The sequence below is a fragment of the Scatophagus argus genome, chromosome 22 (assembly GCF_020382885.2).
Source record: "Scatophagus argus isolate fScaArg1 chromosome 22, fScaArg1.pri, whole genome shotgun sequence".
Lineage (NCBI taxonomy): Eukaryota > Metazoa > Chordata > Actinopteri > Scatophagidae > Scatophagus > Scatophagus argus.
The window spans coordinates 4,644,069-4,670,004 of record NC_058514.1 but is presented as its reverse complement, the minus strand read 5'-3'; the positions used below and the strand labels follow the sequence as shown (position 1 = coordinate 4,670,004).

At 40.6% G+C, this 25,936-nt stretch overlaps 1 protein-coding gene across 1 annotated transcript; it reads left to right on the top strand.

Moving 5' to 3' along the window:
- Positions 1-316: 316 nt before the first annotated feature.
- nrip2 (nuclear receptor interacting protein 2) lies at positions 317-24,903 on the top strand. Its single transcript, XM_046379039.1, has 6 exons — positions 317-1,016; positions 12,978-13,292; positions 18,448-18,530; positions 19,198-19,304; positions 21,577-21,629; positions 22,458-24,903. Exons 1-6 carry the CDS (start codon positions 861-863, stop codon positions 22,572-22,574), a joined length of 831 nt encoding a protein of 276 aa, XP_046234995.1. The 5' UTR covers positions 317-860; the 3' UTR covers positions 22,575-24,903.
- The last annotated feature ends 1,033 nt before the right edge of the window (positions 24,904-25,936 follow it).

Sequence of the window (25,936 nt, the reverse complement as noted above, 5' to 3'; positions counted from 1 at the left end):
TAAAGGCCATTTGATAAATCTGATGCTATTTTGCTGGTAGATGGCTGGCAGTATTTTCACAGATTTGCAGCGGAGTGCATATGTTTCATTTGCAGTATAAAGAGTGTTTTTCTTGTTGTGTTTCCTGGGGTGAGAGAAGTGAGAAAATGTGGTCTGTATTTAGAGGTGAGCATTCATCTTCGTGTGTGTGTATGTGTGTGTGTGTGAGAGAGAGAGACAGAAAGAGGGAGGTTCAGAGGAGAGAGAGAGAGGGAGAGAGAGAGAGAGAGAGAGAGAGAGAATACACTCCTGAAAGCAGATAGAGTGTAACAGAGAGAGAGAGACAGACAGACAGAGAGAGAGGGAGGGAGATCCAAGGACGGACGGCACTGAGGGGAGGGGAAGACACAAACACATCTCCCAGTCACACCTACTTCACAGACTCACACAGCCTCTGTGAGAGACAGAACAGATCTTGACATTGTGAGGAAGATGCATGTCCACATCAGAGGAGCATCCAGGACAGGACAATAGCTGCCAAACCCTGCTGAGACAGACAGATACATGCCAAGGACTACAAACACACAGGGAGAAAGAGAGAGAGAGAGAGAGTCAGCACTGCAAGCCCAGAGGGAAAGACAACAGCATTTTAGGGAGGGCAAAACGGGGTGGAAGAGGCAACGATTGCAGGTTTATTCTGTTGCCTGAAAAAGGAGCCATCCTTAAAAGGGTTTCTCCTCCTCTCCACACACGGACATCCACTCACTGTCTCGCTGTCTGCAGAGAGCTCCCACTGCTGCTGCTGCTGCTGCTGCTGAGAGGCTGTAGTCTCTGCGCTCCTGTGCACAACACCAGAAAAGACTGCTTAATAGTCCGAGACCATGAGCGAGGCGAAGAAAGGTGAGCTAGCCATCCGGGATAAAGCCATCCTGCACCAGCAGAGGCGTCTGAAGCAGGCCACCCAGTTCACACATAAGGACTCAGCTGACCTCCTGCCCCTGGATGGGCTGAAGAGACTGGGCACATCCAAAGACTTGGTGAGTGCACTTAAGACAGTTCATGAGACACTTGATTGGAGAGGCTGTTTTGCTGCGAATTGCCAGTTGTTAAAGGTTGAGTGGATGTAGTGGTCAGAATTGTGAGCAAGGTGGTAGTGCAAGGTGGTAAAGTCAAAAGAGTACTCAATAAGTTTACGACACTATTGGTGTATTGGTCAGTTTAAAAAATAGACTAAAATCGATGCAGCAGAACCTGAGATATCATCTCTATCAACTCATTTTTTTGTCATATTTTCTAACTGATCAACTGGCAAACTGTTTTAGCTCTACAGAGAGCTGCTGCATCTTTGTCACTTGTCTGTTTTATATTTTAACATCAATTTCTCACAGAAGGAGCTATTTGAGTGTGTGTGACCACCATTTCCTGTAAGCACTTGTGCACTACTGTAGGTACTGTATGTTAAGTGCAGCCTTGTAAGTGAAATTCATCATAGAAAGGGTCATGAAAGATTCAGAGTTTTGCACTCTGCATGCAGAAGAGAGAACATCAAGTCCAGAGCTGTTACACTGTGCAAATATAGTCAGATGTGCTATACATTCAGACACACACACACACACATTACAGGGTTCACATAAAGGATGAAAGATTTCTCACTTCCTCTTCCATGCGAAGCCTCCTAAACCCCTCACACACTCTGGAGGAACTCCCTGTAATAATCTTAACGATTTATTACTCCACCTCTGACACAGTTCTGGTTTGATGGTGGCTTCCCAGATCCCCCAGAGCTCTCCAAGAACCTCAACACAATCACTCTGGCACTGAGCAGTGCTCTGCGCTCTGAGAATATCACACAGTGATGCGTTTATGTCTGCCAGATTTTAATACCAACATTTGTTGCTTGAAAAACATTCCACCCCCTTCTCTTCCTCTTTAACAGTCACACATTTTCTAATCTAATGGCAGATCTGTTTTCTCTCTCTCTTCCATCCATCATCAACCCTGAGGTAACAGATAATTAAATGTGCAAGTGTAGCAATAATAATGGCGATGTTAGACTATTACAGACTGAAAGACTTTAAAATCTATTGGATGGATTGCCATGACAACTGGCAACAACATTTATGGTCTCCGGATGATGAATCGTAGTGACTGAGGGTGAGAGTGGTGAACTTTGTGCAGTGCGCCACCTCCTGGCTAACATTTATGGTTTTCAGTAAAACCACTTAACCACTGGATGAAATGACATAAAATATGACATCGACATTCACGCTCTCCTCAGGATGAATTGTAATAACTTAACATTTCATCTAGTGCCATAATCAGGTCACAAACTGTCAACATGTCCACCACTTTCAGACAAAATCACTGCAAAACAAATTCCATTCCCATCAGCTTCAGCTGTACTCTGTATTAACTGCTAATTAGCAAATGTTAGCTTGCAGACATGGGGTAGTTAAGCATCCTAAAATATGATAGTTCTTTCCTAATTGCTCAACACAATACTTAAATGTTATTATCTTTAGGAACCTTTTCTGACTTTTCTCTGTTATATCTTGTTGGACACAAGCAATCTGAAGATACCTTGGGCTTTGGAGACTTTTCCTGACATTCAGTGGGGGGAAAAAGAATGAGTCTATCAATCAAAAAATAATCTACATCAGGATAAGATTCCCTAAAACTCGATTAGATTTAAGGTGCATAATGTACAACTAATCCATCAGCAGCCTGTGACTCAACATCTCCTGCAGGGGCCTGAAAACCCTCTTATCATAATACCAATTTTCTTCCCCTTGAGGACACAATGAAGCTCATTTCAGCTGCTAGCTGTCTGAAATCCTGCATGTGGCACAGATGAGGCTATGGGCATCCCAGCACGATATGCATGGTATCAGTAACAAGTGATTTTTGATGTCAGAATAGCTTTGGGAAGTCGAGGGGAATTGCCAGCAGCCTCTGCTATGTCTTGTTGAGATTCTGTATATACATTGGCAGGCTAAATGAATAGAGAGCATAATGTGTTCATCTGGATAAGGTCAGAGCCATTTGTTTTTCTTGTTTTGTATGTCTGACATATTCGTTTCAGTTATGTAGTATTCGTTTTATCTACTTACTGAACAATTACTAGTCTCCTTTGGCTTTGGGCCTCCATAAACAAAGGTCACAAAATGTCAGACACTCATCTGACAATAAATGATCATTTCACCCTGGAAAATTTACATGATTACTATTACTATAGAAGCCTGATATTTGTCAGTTAAAATGAAGAACATCAGAGTTTTGCAGAAAGGAGAATGTAATCTATTGAGAATCTATAGGAAATCTATGGACTCAAACTTCACCTCCATAAGTCTTTCTTGCCGATGAAACCACAAGTCTATTAACTGGTTAATTAATCAGCTAATGATAATTTTGATGATCACCGGTGAGAGAGGCGAGAGTTTTGACTTCACTGTGAGGTTGATGTTGCATAGAAGTGCTCAGTGGATTGATGAAAATGAAGGTTTCTCCAAATGTTGAGCTACTCTTTTCAAGCTGAGAGACAAGCAAGAGTAGCTCGATTCTGAAAGCATCCAACTGGAAAAAAAATCCCACCCTCCGTCCCTTTAGGACTCCCCACTCCTCTGAAGCACATGAATGCGCACTGCCTGAGTACACTGATAGCCCATAATTTTGGCTGATATCTGTGAGCAGCGAGTTCACCAGGTTCAACGAGCTCTCCTAGCGTTTTTTAAGTCTAAAAATACTCTGGTAAAAGCACCAATTATACAAACAGAAGCAAAAAAGCTGCAAACGCTAACCGTGTCCAACTACCTCATGTATCATTTAGATGTAAGACACCATAATCATGATGTTAGCACACGTTAGCATTTTGTCTATACTTTCTCTGCCATCCTTGTGCGATTATCTCTGTAATTAAATGTTAAGTTAAATTTTATTTACTCAGAGCATTTGATTTATTGAATGCCATCTGGATGTTAAGTTTCTGAAATACATTATCAACCCTACCCTCAAATTCAATACTCTGCTGCTTTGTGAATCACTTCAGGTCTTTTTGCTTTCATGCCACGTTTCAGCTGTATCCTCGCCCTTCTTCCTATTCATTTCTGCTAGCTGGCCTGTCCTGTCCAGTGTGTAATTCAGCGCCAGAGCCTGTTATGTAAGAGCGAATTTGTTTTGCTGCTTTCTAGCCTGAGGTCCTCTCACTCTCAGCAGCAGCAGCAGCAGCAGCATCACTCCGGCCATGTTGTGCTGTGGAATAAGAGGAGCAGTGAGCATGAAAAGGCCAAAATCCAACGTTCAAACGCAAGGGCGATGGAGGGGAAGGAAAGAGACGTGGGAGATGTGGGTTAACGAGAACGTGGGGCTGTTTTACGTAACGCCACGTTAGAGGAGATACGATATGATATGGGTGTAAAATGTATAAAGAGAGAAAGAGTGTACTATACTTGTGTGTGTTTGTTAGGAGGCTTATGTTGGAAACACCTGAGCCCGGTTACATTAACACCTGAGCTCAGCATAGACCAAGTTATTGTGTAACCACTGTGCAATCTCACCGTTTTCTACTGGACACACTCAACATTTACTCCACAAAGGAGCACAAAAATTAGACAGAGAAGAGATGACTTTAAAGTACAAGGTTGGTGGGAAGAGGAAAATAACACCAAATTAGAAGTTTTAAAGGAAGATACCACAATTTCTCTGTTGAAGATATTATAGCAGTAAAAAAATAACATATTATAGGACATCAAATTCTTTGGTAAAAATCTAAAAAAATTACATTATTTTAACAGGCTGCTCATGTAAAAGGTCAAACAGTTCAGTGCTGACTTTAAACACGATAACAAAACGACGGTCAAATTAGTACTGCAGCTAATTACGATTTAATTCAAGGTACTTTTATGCTACTTTATGCTTTTGCTTCACTACATTTTTCAGCTTAGTTAGCGGTTACTTTGTACATTTTACAAAAATTTAAGAGCCAGGCCAATTGTTCTCTTTTGTTTCCAGAGTTAAAGATGGCTAAGCTACCGTCTACGAGAAAACGAATAAGCATTTCCCAATATTGACCTATTCCTACATAAGATATAAGTTGATTGATACTCTGAAGTTTTTAGTGTCTCTGTTTTTGACTTTTCCGTCAAATCTTAAATTTTACATACAACAGTAAATTCTTCTAATTTTGCCAATGCAAAAGGTTAAAATGTAATGGCAAAGCAAACATACTGGTTGCAGGAAGCTTCAGCACAAAAACAGCATGCTTTAAAATCCCATATTAGTCTACTGCTGCACACATCCAGTCTGTTGTTGCAAAGCCTCCCTGCAGCTCAGCTGTCCGTTTGCTAGAGTCCCTCTCTTACAGATGAGTGAGCCTGAAATCTGTGTGTGTGCGCGTGTGTGTGTGTGTGTGTGTGTGTGTGTGTGTGAGAAGGCCTGTCTAATCGAGAGATTGTGAGTCTCCAGGTACTTCTGAGGATGATCAAAAGCTACAGAACTGGGCTTTAATATAGAACTGTGGCACAGAAGATGGAAAAAATGAGCCTTCGCTTTGTGTATAAATGCAACCTTAGTCAGGACTAAATATTTCGTCCAGTTTAAGTAAAAAGAAAAAAAAAACAAAAAACTTTGCCATTTAGATATCAAATATAGTTACACCGGTGTGGAAATCTTGTGAACTCGATCTCATAGTACAGTGCATCTCATCCTGGAGTAGGTTTTTACATCCGTATGCATCTTGATTCACTCTCTGAACTCAATTGTTTCTAATTTTCCCCAGAAGGCAAAGTAGCACTTCAAAGTGAAGAGCAAACACGACAATGTCACTCAGCGTGATCTCCGGGCTCTCGGGAGTTTGCCTCTTCCTGTGCCTGCTCCCTCCAAAACAAACCGTGTGAAATCGGTTCAGATGCAGGCGTTATTATTAGCTCCAGGACAATTAGGTGGGCTGGAGACACGTTAGCTTGAACCCGTCTCTCTCTGTGTCATCTGGAGCTGTGGATGGGCGGCGACGCTCTCCCTCAGCTGCTCCCTTGGAGTCGTGTAGGAAGACAGGAGGCTAAAAATACCCGGCAAAAACAAAACGACAAAACAACCCCAACGACAAAGGGGCAGAGAGCGCATACTGATACAGGAAATAAGTGAAGAAGATGAAGTATTTTTGTATATTTACAGCCAGATGTGACACATGACACCTCCAGAGTGGCTCCAAACCTAATCTTGGTGTTTCTAATTATTGTAATTGAATTCATACGCAGATGAGCCCTTAAAAAATAAAGCTGCATGTAGTTGTTGAAGAAGAATGGATGTCTACAATGCATGACAGTTTTGAATATTCATTTCTGATTATCAACAGACTAATGATTTAATCTATAAAACTTTAACAGCTTAAGGTGATGTTCTTGATTAGCTTCATCTGCACAAAAATCATTACTTGTTAGATGAAAACAGTTTTAGCACAAGCTGTTAGGATGATTTATGGAGATATTTTTCTAAAAGGTTAAGGTCTTTAGAAAATATGCTCATCCTTGTCGAGTTAGTCTCGACAGGATTGTTGGACAGAGTCAGGCTCACTAATCAGTTTCTAGCTGTTGCTTCATATTTAAAGACAGAATATGCAGCATTTCTGCATTAAAATGTCTAAAACTGACAAGACCTTTGACATACATCTATTGAATTTTTTTCTTCTGTTATCCCAAATGTTTGAAACTTCGGTGACAGAGTTGGAGAGTGAGGAAGGAAGCCAGAGTACGTGACTAAATGTAACATGAATAAAACTTTAAAACATTAACTCGTCCGTGAACATTTTCTGAGTCACGTCAGCTAGATTCTCAACCCTCGGCTGAGCAATTAATTGACCCATTACTGATTAAAGAAACTGTGGTCTGTTATTCAGTTTATCATTTGATCATTCAGCATTTCAACAAATACCATCTATGCATGATTTTAGGATTTGGTGAAGAGACAGACTGTGATATAAGAAATCAAAAGAAGAGAGAGAGATGTAAAACAGGAATAAATAGGAAGTGGAGGGTCAGGCAGGCAGCAGATGCGAAGCTGCCGGAGCCTCCCGGGCGGTGCGACAGGATGTCAGCCACTGGGGACCACCATCAAAATGAGAAAGAGGGCATTAGAAAGCTCACGTGACTGACTGAATGAGAGACGGGAGCCTGTTGCAGTCAGATAATTAGTCCACATAGCAATTAGCCTCTAATGTGGCTCACAGAGGGAGAAATATAGAGAAAAAGAAACTGAGAAAAACACAGAAGACGAGGAGGAGGAGGAGTGCTGGAGTCAAACATTAACAGTTGACTTTCTGTCTCACTGGCAGAGGTCTGGTTTGGACTGGATCGTGTTCAGGGGTCACCACAGGACTCACATCAGCAAAATCAGCAACAGACCACGTACGAACAGACACAAAGGAGTCTCTCAGAGAGCCGAGGATAGTATTCAAAGGATCAGGCTTAGCTATTCTAGCTAATTCTGGGCTTCCTACATTACAGAAGAAGTGGAAGATAATGTTTCAGTAAGGAGAATGGAGACTGATGGTTTCAGTATTAAATGAATCCTCTCTGTTAAGCATAGTGAAAAACCTTCTTCATTTGTCATATCTTCCAGTCAGGAATGATGAGTGTTCAGAATAATATCGTCCAAAAATCACTCCGCATGCTGTGAAAAATGAACAAACAGATTACACCCCAGCGATGCCAATTTTCACCTCAGCTGCTTCAACAATGAATCAATTCACTGTAAAATGAAGTGTACCAGTCGGCTCCATAGTGTATAATACATAAAGTCCTTATGGGACACTGCCACCTGCTGCCTTTATTAAGACGGGTAATCCACGAGGAGGCCATATGATTGATGCCAATTCACATCCTCTCAGCCTGTCGACAAGTAGTCAGGAGAAAGAGGTGAGATACTGCTGAAAACTCGAGATGTGCCATGAGGTGTGAGGCTCACATGATAGTCTATTTAAGTGACTCTCCACACAGCTTATCTGCCAGAAACAACACTACATAAAGGGGTTTCAAAAACACAACCTAAATATTAAAGTGTTAAAAATATTCCTAATGCAATGTGGAAAAAAATATTAACAGACTTTGTTACTTGTTTTTGTCTAATTTCAGTTTTGTGGATCATCAACCTTTAAATTTTGGAACTGCGGTCCCCATCATGCTTTGTGGGGTGAAGACAGAATTCATTGCTGTGGTCTACATTTTTACATTTGTTAATATTTGGGCAACTTGGCACTATTTAAAGAATACAAAATTGGTTATTAGCAGTTCTTTTTTCAGTGTACCCATGGGCTCACAGACAGCTGTCACTAGACCATTCTGATATTGAAGAAAATAAATATGGATATTTTATATAGAAATCGCAGATGATATAATAGACATGTGTAAGTCAGTATTTGTCTTATGTCTGTGTGTTTAGATTTGACCGAGTTATGATGCAAATTGCGGCAATCAGGCGCAAAGGGTTTGGAGTACCTTAATTACCCCTATTTTACTATAATTCGCCCGAGGTACTATCTTTGCCTCATGTCTCCACCGTGACCCCCTTCAAATCTGCACCACATTAAAGAGTAGACAAAGATAAAGTGCACCTTTAAAGTGCATGCTGGCCAATTCAACCCCCTGGACTGCAAAACAGATCATGGGCGCATGTGGCAGCACTGAATGCCACCTGCTAGCAGCTAGACGTTGCTAACACAATTTGCTTTCGAGCTGACCCCAGTGCAGTCAGGGCTCAGCAAAAACAGAAGCCATCAGGGTACGCAGAGAGCGGCACAATGAAAGAAAACGGCAGAAATTACATTGTGTTTGTTGTCTATCATATTCAATCTTTGCTTCATTGCAGTCTCATAAGAGTTAAAAAGACCCTCAATAAAACTCTTCCCTTCTTCTCCAAACTGGTAGAGCTTGACATGATTTTCTTCCTTCTTATCCCTTGCCTGTTGAATAAAAACATTACCTACGCCACCAGACTGCAGAAGCAACTTCATTAAAATAACATTTTCCATGCTTTCGCTGATTCATACGAGAGCAGATGTGCATAAACCGTGATCTGTCACTGAATGCATCCCCTGTGACAAGCTGTATTTTTAATTTGCAAAAGAGGATAATTATTGTTACTAAAAGCCTAATTTAACCAGCGAGTACCCAGGTGGGAAAAAGGTCAACTGAGGAGCAGAATATTGACAGAACAAACACACAGAAACCATGAGGCTGGAGGAAGAGTCTAATGTTGAAAACACAACGAGAGAGAGAGAGAGAGAGAGAGAGAAAATCAGTCCAGTTTGAAGTGGAGCTCCTGATTGAATTTGATTAGTTCAGATGTCGAAGAGCTCAATGTGAAAGCTCCTATTTAAGTAGAGCTCCTGCAGAGAAGAGAGGAGAGGAGGAGTCTACTTGTAGGGATCAGGAGCTTATCTTGGGCTCAGAGTTTGGGTTTGTGGAGGGAATAAATGGAATTCAGTGTATGGCAGAAATATGATGCTGCTTTCTGTTGACTGCAATGAAAAACATAAGGAGAAGAGATAAGAAATGATGTGGGGAGAAGACAGATAAAGGAAAAAAAGGTACTGTAAGGAAATAAAAAAAAGGGGAATAAAAGGGTGGGAGGGATGGAAGGAGGGAGGAGAGATCGGAAAAAGATGAGAAAGTAAAAGAAAATCAAAAGGGAAAAGAATAGAAGGTTAAAGAGAGAGGAGTAATATGCAAAGCAGTGGAAAAGAAAGCAAACCGAGGGTAATGGAAGGAAACAAAGAAGGGTGAGGAGAAATATGGAAAGGAAAGAAAAGGAGGACAGACAGAGAGAAGAGACGGGGGAGGAGATGAGAAGCAGAGTGAAAAGGTAAGTGAAGTGAACATTACTGCAGCCATGTTAAGGATATGAGGAGAAGAGAGGAGAACTAAGGAAACCAGAGTAAAGGAAAGAAAGAGATGTGAAGAGAAGGGAAGGAGAGGAGAAAAAAGGAAATGAAAGGAAACAAGAGCGCGGGGATGTAACGGGAGAGCAGAAGAGTAAAGAGGAGGAGAGGCCGTCATCACTCCCTGTTTATGAAGCAGCTAAGAGCTACTCAGCCACAGCTGGAGCTCAGAGAGGAACGAATGGGCCAAATCGATCTCAGTGACACGGCTGGTTACTGGTTTGAAGTGTTGTTGTTTTGGACAGGAAGGCTGCTGGATTGACAGTGACACATCTATGAATAACAAGGAATCCACTGCGTTTTTGTTTATTTTTACAGAATAACATTTCTTAGACCAATCAAAGCCCTTTGACCTGACAGGCTGCCAAAACTGACACCTCGGTGGTCTGTAGTGTTAGGGGATTGAGCTGCAGATCCACAGATGGACATCTGACACAAAGTGCCACTGAAACATAATGACAGATCACACAGAGAGCGAGGCCACAGACACTCAGACATGGCCAGACATGAGATGACATTATTACAGCCATGTTAAGGTTATAAAGCCTCAAGTCCCTGATGACTTTTAGCATTTATTTTTCTCTTTCCACATTTTTCTGTCTCTCTGCTGCTTGCCAGCACGTGAAATCGCCCATCTTCATTCAAATTCTCCTCAGGAATACTTTAACAGCACAATCTAGCATTGCTGCGTAAATGGTCAGAGCAGAACATCAAATAACGACAAAAAATCTTTTCCATTCCTGCATAAGCTTTACTTAATACAGGGTCAGAGACACACAACCACAGCTGCTGTACGGAGTTCCCTCACAGACAAAAGACGATCTGCATTTGTAATGGACCACTGGCTTTGTGAGGGCACACAGCGCTATCATTTAAAACCAAACCACACATTCAGTCTTTTTCACAGAGCTCTAAAAAAGCCAACATGCTATCATGCTCTGAGAAATGAGGAATCGTCCACAAGATGGCCCATGATGCCTGCACATCTGATGGGGATAAAACAGCCCAGAATGGCCCATAAAGAGCTCTCAGGTCTGTGAAAATGGTCGTCACCACTCACAGTAAGAGCAGCATCAGCAGCGATGTTTAAGCGGCTGTTGTCTCCAATAGGAACGCTGTGAAGTGGACACACAAACCGATTTCAGTAAAAGTGCAGTGACTTCAGGCCTGCTGATTCGGGTGGAGGAGACAGATGGTGGGAGGCAACAGGTGCTTTTAACTGCTGGTAGAGATCCAATGCTGTGTATGTGAGAACAACAGGTAGGCAGATGGGGGATGTCCTTTGTGAAACTGGCACTCAACCAAGATACTTAAAGTATGACTACCTGGTTCTACAAATGCCAGCGTTGGCTGGTAAGGCAGCTATTCAGTCAGCTAATCCGACACTTTGGTCCGTGCAATTTGGTGAGGACAAAATGACCGTCTTATCGTGATCTCTTATGCTTTGTGTTTCATTAATACAGTGACTCTGCTGGTGTTGGGCGACCTGCTCTTTTCAAAGTGTGCTGTCTGAAGGTCTGTACCCAGACTCTGCACTGGGGGACAGCAATGTGATTACAGAGGAACAGAGAGCTTAAATATAATTTACTCTTTACATGATCAAGAGAGAACAATCAGTCAGTGGTCACATGCTGTTCTGAAACAGTGGAAATGTGTCATTGATCAACAGCAGTATTAAATGTATACAGCAAAGCTGGACCCTACAGGTTGTGCCTTACAGAGTGACATGCCTCTGTTGTAATAAAATGTATAGTCTCAAATGTGTTTCTGTAACCTAAAGAGAACACTTTGTTAAATTACTGTCTTTTTTTTAAGTGCTTTCTGCTTTAACTCTACAGGATGTGCAACTGCTTTTGTCCACTGACAGACCCCAGATGACACCCCAGTGTGTGTTAGCAGAAAAAAACAACATGGCCACCAGGCTAGCAGAATAAAAAGAAAGCCACACCAGAAAATCCTTTCATGGCAGTGAGGACCTGAAAGTGTTGAATTGGCTTTCATGACATGATAATGTGACCTTCATGTCAGGTAGTTTGGAAAGCAGTTTAGGCTAGCAATTTAAATGTTGTGTGTGTGTGTGTGTGAGGAGGACGTGTCTGAAATGCCACAGCTAATGCTATGCTGCCGCCTCAGCATCCACAGTTAAAATGGCCTCTACTTGCTGCAGTAAGATAACCTTTGCCATTAAAATTTGTTTGCTCATTTTTGGTAACATTAAGACAATGTCACCTTGCACCCAGTGCCACGGGCATTAAATATACACACAAAATATATATCTAGTTTAAAAAAACAGTACAAATTCTTTTTAATTCTTTTTATGTTCTGAGTACTGAGTGCTCCCTTGAAATTAAAAGTCAACAGTAATAGACTGGTGCAGTCTGCCTTGTAAACCACTTCATGTCTGTATGGAAGTTACTTAACCTAAACCGCCATTCAACCTACTTAAAAAAGCCCAAATATTAATCTTGTGGCAGCAGAAAATCATTTTCTCTAAATGTGCATATGATGTGGAACAGTAAAACTTACGCTGTCATGTTCCTTGAACACAACCTACAGATTTTGTTTTTAATTCACATTAAATGTATCTTGTCTCGCAAGCTATCTGTGACATACTCTGTTTAGACACTTATGCTATACTGTAAATACTTATCTTTTTACCATGCAAAGGGTAAACTCCATTAAACATTTTATTAACCTCGATGAATCTGCGATTGCTCCATTAAAATATCCATCCCATTTTTGCAGACTCCAAGTTCACATCTTCAGATTTGTCCTGATGTTTTGTCCAACAGTCAAACCAACCGTCCCACAACCACAGATATTTAATTTACTATCATATAAGATCATGAAAAGCAGCAAAGGCTCACTTCTGAAAACGCGTAACCATCAACTATGTGGAAAGTCTCCATGAAAAATGAAGAGATTGTGCACATCAGACACATCAGCCTTCAAAAACCCTTCAATGGACAGATGTTTGGTGTAAAACCGAGCATGTGATTTCACTAGAGCTGATCTTCCATTTTGTCTTGCTGCCATCTGACATCCATTTCTCTTGTGTCTCGCCCTCTAGCAACCTCACAGCATCGTCCAGCGCCGCCTGCTGGAGGGGAACATCACACGGCTGCGGGGGGAGGCCCGCGACCCCAGCGCCAGGGTTCGCTCCCCGCTGGCTGACACCAAGGACGGCCACGCTGATGCAGAGGAGAGGAGCGAGAGCACAGCCGACGACTCCACAGAAGAGAGGGAGTCTCTGGAGGAAAGCGAAAGGAGCCTACGGTCGGACGAAGAGGATGACAGCAGCGAAGCAGCAGCCAGACAGACGGCCGAGAAGACTGAGGACACGGAGAGCTCTACCTTCCTCGCAGCTCTGGTGGTTCAATGCAAGGTACTGCATCTCGCCTTCAATGCTATGAAACTTTCTACCACTCTATAAAAGCTAACAAGAAGAGAGGATGCAAAATCAGCACTGTTATCATGACTCATCACTTAAAGCCCACAACAACACAACACATCAAAAGGATCCAGCAGCTGTCCGGCTGGATCAGAGCAACAAATAACTGAGTCACCGTGACTAAAGTCCAACCTGGTTGTGCACATGAGTCCGAAATGGATCAAATGTATTGCAACAAGCGCACAAGAGCTTGAGATGAAAAAAAATCTGTCTGGGTCTCAAGACAAAAAGGGGGAAAGAATAAATTATATTTGTGCGGCGCAGCCAACAGGTAACCCACTCACTCGGGATCCAGTTTTGCCCACTTGTAACATGTTGGCACTTGTAGCCCCTTGAAGATGTGAGCTTGTTTGGGCCCACTTAACTCGACTGCAGAGACTGCAGTGGCAGCCACACATAAAACAAAACAAGACTGTTTAATTTTTAACATTACGGTCGCAAACCTCTGCTGTTAAATTACTGGGGCTTGTTGAAATCAACATTAAATGAAGAAATCCATTTAAGGGGCAAACAAATTGAGGTTTGCCCAGTTTTACGTTGAGATTTCAGCTTCTCGCTTCCCACAGCTTCCCATAACTAATTTCCTGTCAACTCACTACTAGCTAAATAAATAAATGCAAACATACTTTTTATTCAGAATAAGAGATAAGGAGGCTTTCCAGCATGTTAGTTTTAGAAAGTTGAGAGAAACAACTTTAAAAATGGATGATCAAAAATTAAACAGTGGTGGATTATTTTGCTCCCAGTTTGGGTCAAGCAATGAATACTACATTTCCCATAATGCAGCTGAGTAGTATTTTTCACTAGACTCTCCCTGCTAGATAAATGCCCACACCCTTTTAAACTCCACAGCCCAAATTTGTAACACACACACTCATCATGTGAGTTAGAGCCAAGAAAAACATGAAGACATGACACAGCTGTTTCACTGACTACCAGCCCCTGTGGCAAGTAAACAGATCCTCATGTATAAAATCAGTGAACGGCCACATAAATAACCATACACCTAAATCAAACCAAATCTATGTTTTAGTGAGATCATGTTGGACTTTAAACAACCTTGTTAGTCGACAAAACAAAGTAGAAAACTGCACCATTATGCATGCAATGACTCAGTATTCATGGCTTGTATTAACCGTCTTTTCTAAAAACACATTAGGCATTAATGCCTGCCTGGTTTCTCATTGAGATGCTCCCTGTGGTCCCTGACATAACACACTCTCTATGCTCCAGTGATTAATGTATGCAGAAAGGTCAAACAAAATACTCGAGGAGTGTTTCAGTCTGTCCTCGAGCTGATTTTTGGCCACCAGAGAGAGGTGATACTTAATGTTTTAACACCATGCTGGTTAAAATGATGTTTTAGATGATGTGCTGACAAAAAACAAAAACATTCCTCCAATATAAAATGAGTGACATTACATAAAGCTTGCAGGCTATATATCTTCTGCCAGACAGCAGAAGGGTAAAGATGCTGTGCTTGGGGCATGTGCCATCGTTTAGTATCCTTTGGCCATTCCTGTCCTGTGCACATCCCATACCAATTGTTTCCACTCAAGATGATTTCCATTTCTCCTCTGTAAATGTTGACAAAACCCTGGCATTGAAATTTAGTCTTAACAAATTTCCTCAAGAGCCATTTTCAAGCTCCCTTTCAAAAGGCTGGAGATGTGTGATATCCATAAAAATTTCTCTTTGATGCTGATTCCCAGGACAGGACAGGACATGAGCATTTGACTCCTTTTTTCTAAAGTCAACAATCAGCTCCTTGGTTTTGTTGACACTGAACAGCACTTTGTTCTGTGTTGTTGATTTCCACCCAATACAAACCCTCACGGTTGTGTGTAATCCTGCCGATGACAATCACACATTACATCGTCGGATGTTGATAAGACAAAATGAGCAATCTGTAAATCTCAGCTTGGACTTGAGGGCCTTGAGATGGACAATTTTAACTACTTTCTACTACTTCTACGTTTTCTCTACAGTATGCCAAAACATATAAATATTTATCTCAAGGGGATAAATTGCTGATTTTAGCATTTTGGCTCCTTATTAGAGAGAACTACAGCCCTGTATTAAACCAAGGATGGAGCCACTTTTCATCCTTTGAAGGAAATCAATGGTCAAACAACTGCTATTCCCTGTGGTCTTGAAAGTATGTGGCACAGCTTCTGCATGTTTGAGCGCGTTTAAAATGAGTCCATTTAGGACTTGTCTGGTGGATTCGGCGTTCTTGCCATTTATTCATTGTGTTCTTCTTGGTTTTATCATCAACTTATTAAATACAACGTGTTCCTCAGTTACTCATTGGGTAGCTATTTTTAAACTTCAGGGAAAGACAGGGATTTCTTCGCCAACAGGACTGAGACAAAAGAGCAGGTTTGTGGGCCTGCTGATAAGAATGTGTGCCTGTGAGGACAAAGAGGGCTCAGCTCAGTCTGTACAGAGTGTGAAGGGATCAAAACAAGGATCACGGAAACTGAATGTGTTTATTTCCAAGGTGGGAAATATCCTCAGGTCAAGTGGATAAGGTATTGATTTATGACGGGGGGTGACGGGGAGAGAAAGATATACAGAAATAGGAACCAGGATGGGGGCTGGACAGTAAAAAACACAGTAGATGTCATAAAAATCTTATAAAAGTTGCATATAAGGCAACTTGAATTAACACTAAATTACTTATATCATGGCAGAACAACATTTTTCTTATGATAATGTGTGTTAAAGAGCAAGCTACTATTTTACATAATGAAAAATGTTTTGGTCCTAATCAGATGTTTGTCAGGTTAAATTGCTAAAAAATGGTCACCACATCCCATTGGCTCTATTATATTAACATCAATCCATCCATTAATCCATGTTTAAACTATGGACTGCTATCACCAAGACTTCATTTTCAAAAATCCACCATGTCAGTATTAGCTTCCTATAATATTGGTATTCTTAGCTTGTCCAGGTCCAGTACTTTGACAGCTCTTCCTGTGAGGACTTTAACCTTGTTCAATAAATACAAATTACCACAAACATTAATGTTTCCTGACCTGCAGTTTATGTGAAAACAGAATTATTAAAAAAAACTGCAACAAAAGACAACATTTGGGATCTATTTGCATAAGATAGTGGAAGACATCTAATTTATACATGGTCTGATACACAGTTAGCAGTGTGGGGGTGGTGCCAGCATACTGCTTATCTCACATGCATGCAGAGCAACCGTATGTCCTGAACGCATCCTTCATTGTATCATTACTTTATGTTTCTCCCACAGACGTGTTCCTACTTATGTACAGGTTGCATGACATCGAGTACGCGGTTGCTGAATAGAAAAAGGTCATAACAGACGATAGTTCCCATAAACCATTACAATCTGCTGTAATGTAGATTTTCCTCTGCTTCCCAATGAAACGTCTCTTTGTGACATGAAGTGGCCCGCGGGCAACAGAGCGACTATGGGATGCAGAAGAAGAGAAATGTCAGTGGAGATTAGGACAAGCAGTCTGTTAGCGGTTCTACTCTACAACTCTGGCTTGAATGGAAGGAAAATCAGAAAAACATCACCAGCAAAAAATAAATGAATAATAAAGCAATAGACATTTTAGGATTATGCTTACTTGCTTTTTTCTGCTGAGAGTTAGATGAGATGGCATATTCTCATATGTGTATGTTAAATATGAAGCTACAGCAAAACGGTTTGCATGCCAAGATATTTTTTGTACTTCAGTGTTTGTTTGGATAGAACAAACAATATATAACATGCTACAGTAAGCTAACTATAAGTGCTGGCATGTGTATTTTTAAGCTTTTGACAGATCCAGACAAACTGCTTCCCGATGTCCATTAACCTAAGCTAGTATGAGCTAAACTAAACAGTCTCCTAGCTTTAGCCTCATTTTTAACAGATATGTTAAATTTGACGGATATGACAGTGGTGTTAATGTTCTCATCTAACTGTCACAGTGAATAAGTATACTTCTCAAACAATTAATTTAAACGTGCAATAACTGCTCTTTTTCAGAATGTTTGTGCAGTGGTAACAAGGCATGAATACAGCAGTGACATATTATGTTGACGCAGCAAGCTTGTTAGCATGCAATTTAGTTCAGCGTAAAGCCTATTTACGCAACAAGCAAAAATAGAGCAACATTGGCATTTATTTGGAGACAAAACAACACTATGAAAGTGTAAGAATTAACTACAACAGTCAGGACTGTGGGTAGAAAGGCAGACTTAAGTGATGCCACATGCCACCACTCACAAAGCTTATTGTTTTTTAAGCCATCATATTAGTAAAAAAAAAACCACTGACTATAGATGCTTTAAACACAAATAATCATACCCTCTGCAATTCGTCCATTTTAGAGTTTGTCAAATCAATCATTTGTCATAACTCACTTTACCTCTTCAGTGTAAAGTTGTTTGGTTGACTAATGACTTAAATGCACTCAAATGACTCACTTGGTTAATGTTTGTTACACCAAGTGATGCCTTTCAGATCATTAAGTCTGAAAAAGCCAAGTGCGCTCAATACAAACTGAAGAATCAGCATCTTGTTGGGAAGTAGAGTCAGCAACATGAACTTCACAGATCAGTTAATGATTGGAAAAACAAAAAACAAAAAAACAAACCTCTCGTGGGAGCTCTTATGGTACACAGAACTTCCCCGTTGGTTTGTTTAGAACTGAATAATTAACTGTGAGACTGCTGGTTGAGAAACCCGCAGCAGTTAATGGAAGAGCAGTGATTTAAGACTTCAGCACAGATCAATACAGATCAAGTTAAAAACACAAAATAACGTTTGGCTCAAGAAAAGTAAGGGCTGGCTTGGAATTACTGCACCAGTGGGAGATTTGCTTTCTTTCTCAAAAGTTGATTAACTGTCGACTTGGACTTCATTTTTCAGTTATGGCACTTTTACAACCATGTGGCAACCACACAGATTTGCTCAAAAGGAAAGATCAGTGGTTTCCAAAGGCTCCCCCGAGGCGTTTTAATGTACTGTTGTGACTGCTCGTTTCCTCACGTGTAGTAAGACAGAAGTGGAAAATCACACTGTGACACAAAATTCCCCCCTCTGTCTTCCCCACAGTGCTGTGAGACAGAAGTCAAGGCATCCATCAACACTGGCAGCCAACATAACCACATTTCCACCTCCTGCTGCCAGAGGCTGGGGTAAGAAACAGCCTACTGCAACTGCAAACACACTCAGAGCACATACATTAGCTGCCACCTTTTACAAGTTTCAAAGCAATTTACAAGATGCTTTGAGAGTCAAATCAATCAAAAGCAAACACTGCCAAAAAAGTTAAAATAAAGCCAAGGAAGAGTCTAAAGATCAATGGCGTGTAAGAATTCAACGCTAAAAGAACTGGCTAAAAATAAGCTTTAAGAAGAGATTTATTAATGAGAGCCTATAAGCCCTTAAGGAAAGTCTTTCCAGATCCTTAAAGACCTGACATCACCTTCATCTTTTAGAAAAGACATTTAAAATATCAAATGAAGCTTAGGCTGTGCCCTGGCTTGACAGTGTGAAGAGGAGGTGACATTTTGTTCTCACCTTTTTTAAAGTGAGCTCTAAAGGTTAAAATTAAACAGCAAAAACTACTAAAACTGATACATTGTTTGTCTTTGAAATGCTAGTTCATAAAGTCTCAGCTGCACAAACTTTAGATTGACATTTTAATAAAATGTGGAAGTTCATCACAGAGTGACATATAGTGAAGAAATCCATTACTGTGAGACAGCTACCGTATAAAATGAAATGAAATGTCGCCCAGAAGGTGTTTTTTTTATTTCAGCTACTGAAGATGCCATGTTGTTTGTCTATGTGAATTATTAGACTGGTGCCCAGTCAGGATAGTTCACCATGTGGTGTGAGCAGCTCGGTGACAGGTCTGCAGCTACAGCTGGGCAGACAGAAGGTCCAGTGTTCAGCCTATGTCAAAGGTAAGAATATTAGATCACACTGTGAGAGTGAAACCATCTGAGTGACTCGGAGAGTCAAAAGTTATTAAATGTCATCCTGAGGGGGACAGGAATGTCTGTACCAAACTTCATGACAAACCATCCAACAAATATCTCATTTAAAATACAAAATGTCAAACTCAAGGCAGCACGAGAGGAAAAGTCGGAGGATTACCAAAGTTATGATACATCATCTGGGAAACCTGAATGTCTGTACAAATTATTGCGCCAAAACATGACCAAAACATCCTGCTGGAGGTGCTACATGAAAAGTTGAGGGTCACCAAAGTCAGTAGACTTTGTTGCCTGCATACCATGAATACATATACCAAATTTTGTGGCAATCCATCCAGCAGTTGTTGAACTGCTGCAAGTGTGGCTAAAAAAAGTTTGTTTTTACTCAAAACAACATTAATCATATTCAAACACGCAGGAAAAAGAAAACCTCCAGTCAAAAAGAATGCAAGTTCCTCCGCTGTGTCATTTCTGCAGAGAAAGCTGCAAAGAGATTCTGAGTAGGATATGTGCTCATCTCCACACTTAACATGCAGACAAAATGTCCTGCTCGTCCTCTTAAAGCACTCAGGCACAAATTAGACTAAATAAAAGGACAAGCTAGGTCGATAAGAATATGTCAAAGCAGTAATCAACAATATTTTTAGGCAAATGAGCGTCTTTTGCTGATTTTTTTTCCACTTTATATTGACAGTGCAACACGGTAATGCTATAAGCACTCTTTTTCTTTTTTACATCTGCTCTACTGAGAGTGTCAGGTACATCTTTTGAGAAAAAAATCCCCTGAGACTGAAAAAGAACAAGTGGGAAGATAATTATCATGAACAGTAACTGTCACCACTGCTCAACAGACAAAGAAGGAGCCAACAAGAACCAGACTTCATAAACAGAAAATCAGTGTTGAAGACACTGATGACCAAGGATCTTTTCTCACTTGTTTTCTTAGACTCACATGGCAAATTTTGGTGACAAGTGATCACTGGTGCTGTGTTACCATCACTGCAGGTAGTGTTTGAAGGACAAACAACAATAACTGCAGAAAATAGACAAAAGTGCTCCAAAAGAAGGAGAAGAAATAACACATAAGCATCACTCTAATCAGTCTTTTATACACTTTCTTCTCACTTAGCTTTGAGGTTCATTATATTCAGTCCTCCCGATGATGTCGTGAATGCAGCCATGTCACATGGTCTTTTCAGTGGTCTGTCATGTCTGTTATTTTTTTTTTTTTTACCAATAACACCCAAGAAAAGTCTGAATAATCTTAAAAGACTCAGATAATATGCTGCAGTAAAATTTATTTCCAGTCTTAAATTTGAAGAACTAACCTGCTTTTGTTTATGATGTTTTAAGCGTATAGCAAAGCCGCAGTTCAGTTCTCTGTTTAATATAATCCACAGCTTCGATGATATTTTTGGCCTGTAGCATGAATTTGGGAGGACTGAAAATGCATTTAGAAGAAATAATTCTACATTTCGGTAAAATACACTGATTTGACTTCCTGGCAAGTGCTAGGTGAGAGGACTGATATCCAGCCAGGAGGATATTAGATTAGCTTAGCAGAAAAACTGTGAGCAAGTGGAAAGAAATGGTAGCAGCCAGCACCTCTAAAGCTCACTAATTAACACATTATATACAGTTTGTATGCTTTGGTCTTATATTAAAACAGTCTAGACATAATGTGTTAATTAGTGAGCTTTAGAGTTGCGTTTGTACAGTGCCAGGCTAGCCTTTATGCTAAGCTAAGCTAACTGACTGCTGGCTGTAGCCTTATATTTACTGTACAGACATAGCAGTGTTTTCAAATTTCCCTTCTAACTACCTGCAGTCTTATTTCCAGAGCAAAAAACTCTACAATTATAGAATACATACAATAGATAAAAGAACATGAGCAGACACACATAATTATTTATGCTGCCCTTCTTGTCTGCAGCTACTTCTTAGTTCCTCCAGCCCTGATGAGTAATGACTCTAATTGAGTCTCTAAACCCAATGCCTGTCTCTTTCACACATTAAATTCTCACCCGGCTCTAAAACTCTCACTTCGCTGCTGCAAGAGTCACCCTCACAAGTACATATGCTGATTAGCACAAACAACACAAAGATGAATAATTTAGCTGTGCTGATTATTTAACCTGGGTTCACCTGAATGTATGCTTGTTCGGGGGAGGGTTTTCAGAGCGCTTTTTATAACGCAGTAATGAAATTCAGTTTCTTTCTCTTCTTCTTTCACTTTCAGAGGATGAGGCGTTTGAGCTGTGTCTGGGTCTTCAGACTCTTTTGGAACTTAAAGTAAGATGCGCTTTGCTCTTTTCATTTGTGTGTGTGTTTTTTTTTTTTTTAAATACACGGTCATTTTGAATAAGTAAAAGGGAAGAGGAACAAAACCAGTAAAAAAAAAAATTTAAAAAAAGAAAGAAAAGTGCACATTTCAAGGGGAAAGATGGAGGCACAAGCACAAATTGTTAAAAGAGATGTACTGGAAGTGGTGTTATCTGGGGGAAAGGCTTGGTTCTTTCATTTCAGTGGCACAGCTATATGTTAGACCCGCACTGTGTAGGAAAAGCCCAGATAAGAACAGACTGAGGACCTACTGTGAGGTGGGATTTTGAATTTGCACATCTGAAAATTCAATTTAGACCCCATGAAGAGATTATCTGGCTATATGAAAGTAGCGTTCCCTCTTATTTCAGTATTACATGCGCTGCATCTGGGTAATATCTTCCTAAAAATCAAATTAGATAGCAGCTTCTGGGTACGAAAGGAAGATGAGCTATAATTTTGTAAATTAGCCCTTAAGGACTTTGTATTATGAGATGAACATATCCCTTCAAGCTCACTCATGGAGTTATTTTTCCCTGCAAATTTTTATAAACAATATAGTAATTAATTTGGAGTAATGGTGTCAGTATCAAAGTGTTTATTGAAATGCTGTTTAACACAGAGGCTGCAAAAGCAACCCATTCCTGCTCCCTACCAAAGGACTAAACTTCGTCTTCATCATGTTAAACCCTTCTTTGTGTCACAGTGGTCAAACTATCTAGTATTTAAGTAGCTCTGGCTTCCATGTTGAGAGCCACTGATGTAGTACAAATTATAATAAATCATGTATGTTCACAGTGCTGCCTGGACCTGAGCAGGCAGGTCCTGAAGCTGCAGGGCTGTGGCGAGGAGCTGCCCTTCCTGAACCCTTCAACCGACAGCCAGTGCCAACACGACACCAATGAGAACCTGTGAGCACGACTCGACGGCGGCGACCCCCTTCCTCAAATCTTGACCGGTTGCTGCAATGAGGCGTGATGCCGCTTGTGTCTGGACTGTCCAATCACAGTGTCTCACACTGCCAGAACATGGATGGGCATTTGCAGCCGTCTTTCTTGAGTTTACATCATTGTGTTTGTAGAATTAAGACATTCGCCATGATTATCTCTTATATTAAATTAAATAGTTAACAGAGCGGATGAAAGCCAGTTATGAGCCGATCCAATCTCTGTGAGTCTAATTATTCTTTATGATCAAACTGTATAGTCAAACCAACTCCTCTGTTGAGCTACTCAAGTACACTGAAGCTCACTAAAAGGGAAAAACCATTATAATCATTTAAAGTGAACTTAAGTGGAATATTACTCTAAATCATCAAGTAAATAAAAAAAAGTGTTCATTGTAAACCTAAATCATTTCAGTTTAGATGGTGTTAAATAAATCTGTTTATATTTTGGGAGATACACTTGTTCATTTCCTTAGTGAGTTATTGAAGATATGTGTGTATGGTAAATATGAAGCTATAGCCAGCTGGCAGTTAGCTTAGCTTGTCTTAGCATAAAATAGGGAAACAATCCAATGGAAACAAAATCCAAATGCAAGCACCTCTAGAACTTTAATTTCAACTATTTCAGCTGTTTGCTCATCTCATCATCATTTATTCAACGATTTATACATTACATCTGCTAGCTCGCCAGTTAGCTTTAAAACACTCTCAGGCACGCTTTGACTGACATTCAGCTTTAGCCAACAGCTGACTCTACATGCACATATTTTCTCCTAAACATAACATAAAATTGTATTTCTTTTACAACTGGTTGAACTACGCTACAATCTTTCCACATAACCTAAGCAGCCTACCCCCTGCGGCAGGCTACGAGAATCAGTGGGGAATTTCCCCACTGCGGGACTAATAAAGGTTTATAAAGGTTTTCTTATCTTATTAAATAAACAAGACTTAACATGTTACTTTGCCAGCTTTAGGTGCTGGTAGGTGGATTACCTTTGGCCAGAGCCATCTGTTAGCTGCAGGCAAACACAACAGTAGTACCAATCTCTCAACTGATCAAGAATGTGAATGAGTGTATTTCCCAAAATGTCAAACTATTCCTTTAAGAATCAACATGACTCATCTAAAAGTGTTGGTACTCAGGATGCCCTTTCCAGTGTGCCCAAAGGAATCTCTTGAGAAGCCTTTAAGTTTTTTGAAATCTTGTGTAATTTGGTTAGGATCAGGCTACCTCTAAGAGACAACAACAGGTTCTAATCTAGAGTTTTAAAAAAGATCTGAGGTAAACATGACAGTTTCTGATCTAGGCTACTTATATTCAACTATGTAAAGCCCCTTTGCCCTTTCTTTCCCCATCAGAGGACATACGTTCGGTTAAGTTTTCCAGGAGCACACATCCAGTCTCTCACGACAGCCCAGACTGAATTACAGTAGTTCCCCATAAATCCCTTCTAATAAAAATAGATTCCACGCCAGCCAGCAAAACATATTTGAGTCAGACTACAGAAATATCAAAACATTCCATCTGCATGACTTTGTACAGTTCTGCCTTTGTATAAGTCTGCATGTTTGTGTACTAGTCTGATTGTGTTATGTTGAAAGTCTAAAGGGGCTGTATGCGTGTTTTACGTGTGCATGCGTGTGAACTAGGAGTCGAAGTGGGGTTTTATTTCATGCCATGTTTTGGCTTGTGTGTCACATGGGAATAAAGTGGAACAGGTTCTATCTACCCCCCCCGCCCCCCCAACCGGTCCACCAAGCTCCGGTCAGAAAAAGCTGCCAAAAGCCGACCCCAGCTGCCTTCCCTCTCTGAATTTTTCAGGAGATTCTCATCAGTCGCCTGAGACTGCACTCTGTGCCAAGGCCTCTCTTCTTAAGCTCATTTTCCTCTTCATTCTTCTTTGTGTGGTTACCACCTTTTTTGGTTCATGTTGCTTACTTTGACGCCACATTTGCCTGTCACCAGAGAACGAGAACCAGTCCCTGCTGCAGTGCCACCTCCTTCTCCTGCCTCTCATTGTTTTCATCGTGTGGAAGATCAAGAACTGCCTCAGATCATGCTCTGCTTTAATGACACCTGAGCCGTGCTGTGCTTTTGACTGTGCTACAGTATTCATCTGACCTCTCTATGGAAGTCATCCACACATAGATTGGCAATGTTTCTTTGACTTTGATGTACTAGTGACCTTCCTACACCGTATGAGAGGACATGATGTATGACAGAAATTTATTTTTGGTGTTTCTCTTCTTCTCAAACGGTATTTTCTCTGCCTAATAAAATATGTATTCTGGCTAGCTCCGTTTGCATTTGTATTTTTGCTATTAACTGACACAGCACGAAGGAGTGATGGGACTATTTGCAAACGCAGAGCAACATTATGTGAGAGGGCAGTCGTTTTAAATTCTCTGATCTCAGTCTGTCTGTAATGTGAGTCACCAGACTGGTTGTGGGAGGGCTCCACTAGAAGAAAGCCAAAGCAGCCAGTTCCTAGTTTTATTGGACCTCACACTGATTCCCATGGTCTGTACTCACAAAATATCCTTGTATACGCCCTTCGCTGGTGCATTCTGCTATATAAAGAACCTTGTCATGACAGAACAGAGAAAGCAGATGTTCCCACAGCACCAGGGGGCTTCGACAAGTGACCCCAACTGACTATTGAAGGTTCACATCTTGCTGTATTGCCCTTCTTCCATGACACAGACAGAAGACAGTCCAAGTCAATTCTGTCGGAGCAAGTCTCAAGTCAAGTTCTAAGTCCTGCAGGGCGAGCGCAAGTCTGGTCTCAGGTCTTCATAAGCAAATTGCAAGCCAAGTAGCAAGATGCATTTCCATGCCATCGTCCAATAACTGAATAATCAAGCTGGTCCAAAACTGATTAGAGTATCAATAAACACAATTTGGGTAAATTTGATTTGAATTTATCAAACATATATGTAAAAAACTGCTTGTACCAAATTCTCAAATGTGAGTATTTATTCTTTATCATTTTTAAGAGAATATTGCTTGTTTTTTTATTTGTTTGTTTGTTTGTTTTTAGTGGTGGTCGAACAAAACAAGCAATTTGTAGACATGGGCTCTGGGATATTGGAATAGATGTTGGTTTCTAACACTTCAGAGATTAAATGATGAAGCAATATAAAAAATAATTTGCAGATGAATTGGTGATAAAAAGCCTGTTGCAACCCTGATTAAAAAGTGTTGCGGTAATGCAAGCTCTGCCTCTTGTTGCCTTTCATCTTTTTTATTGTTTTCCGAGAATACACAAAGTCCAAATGTGAGACTTCTGTATGTTACAATACAGATACCACTGTGGCAGCACACAAA

Coding starts and splice junctions, on each gene's coding strand:
- nrip2 (XM_046379039.1), top strand. CDS start 861: ATGAGCGAGGCGAAGAAAGGTGAGCTAGCCATCCGGGATAAAGCCATC. Junction 1,017..12,977: donor TGGGCACATCCAAAGACTTG/GTGAGTGCACTT, acceptor CTCGCCCTCTAG/CAACCTCACAGCATCGTCCA. Junction 21,630..22,457: donor AGACTCTTTTGGAACTTAAA/GTAAGATGCGCT, acceptor GTATGTTCACAG/TGCTGCCTGGACCTGAGCAG.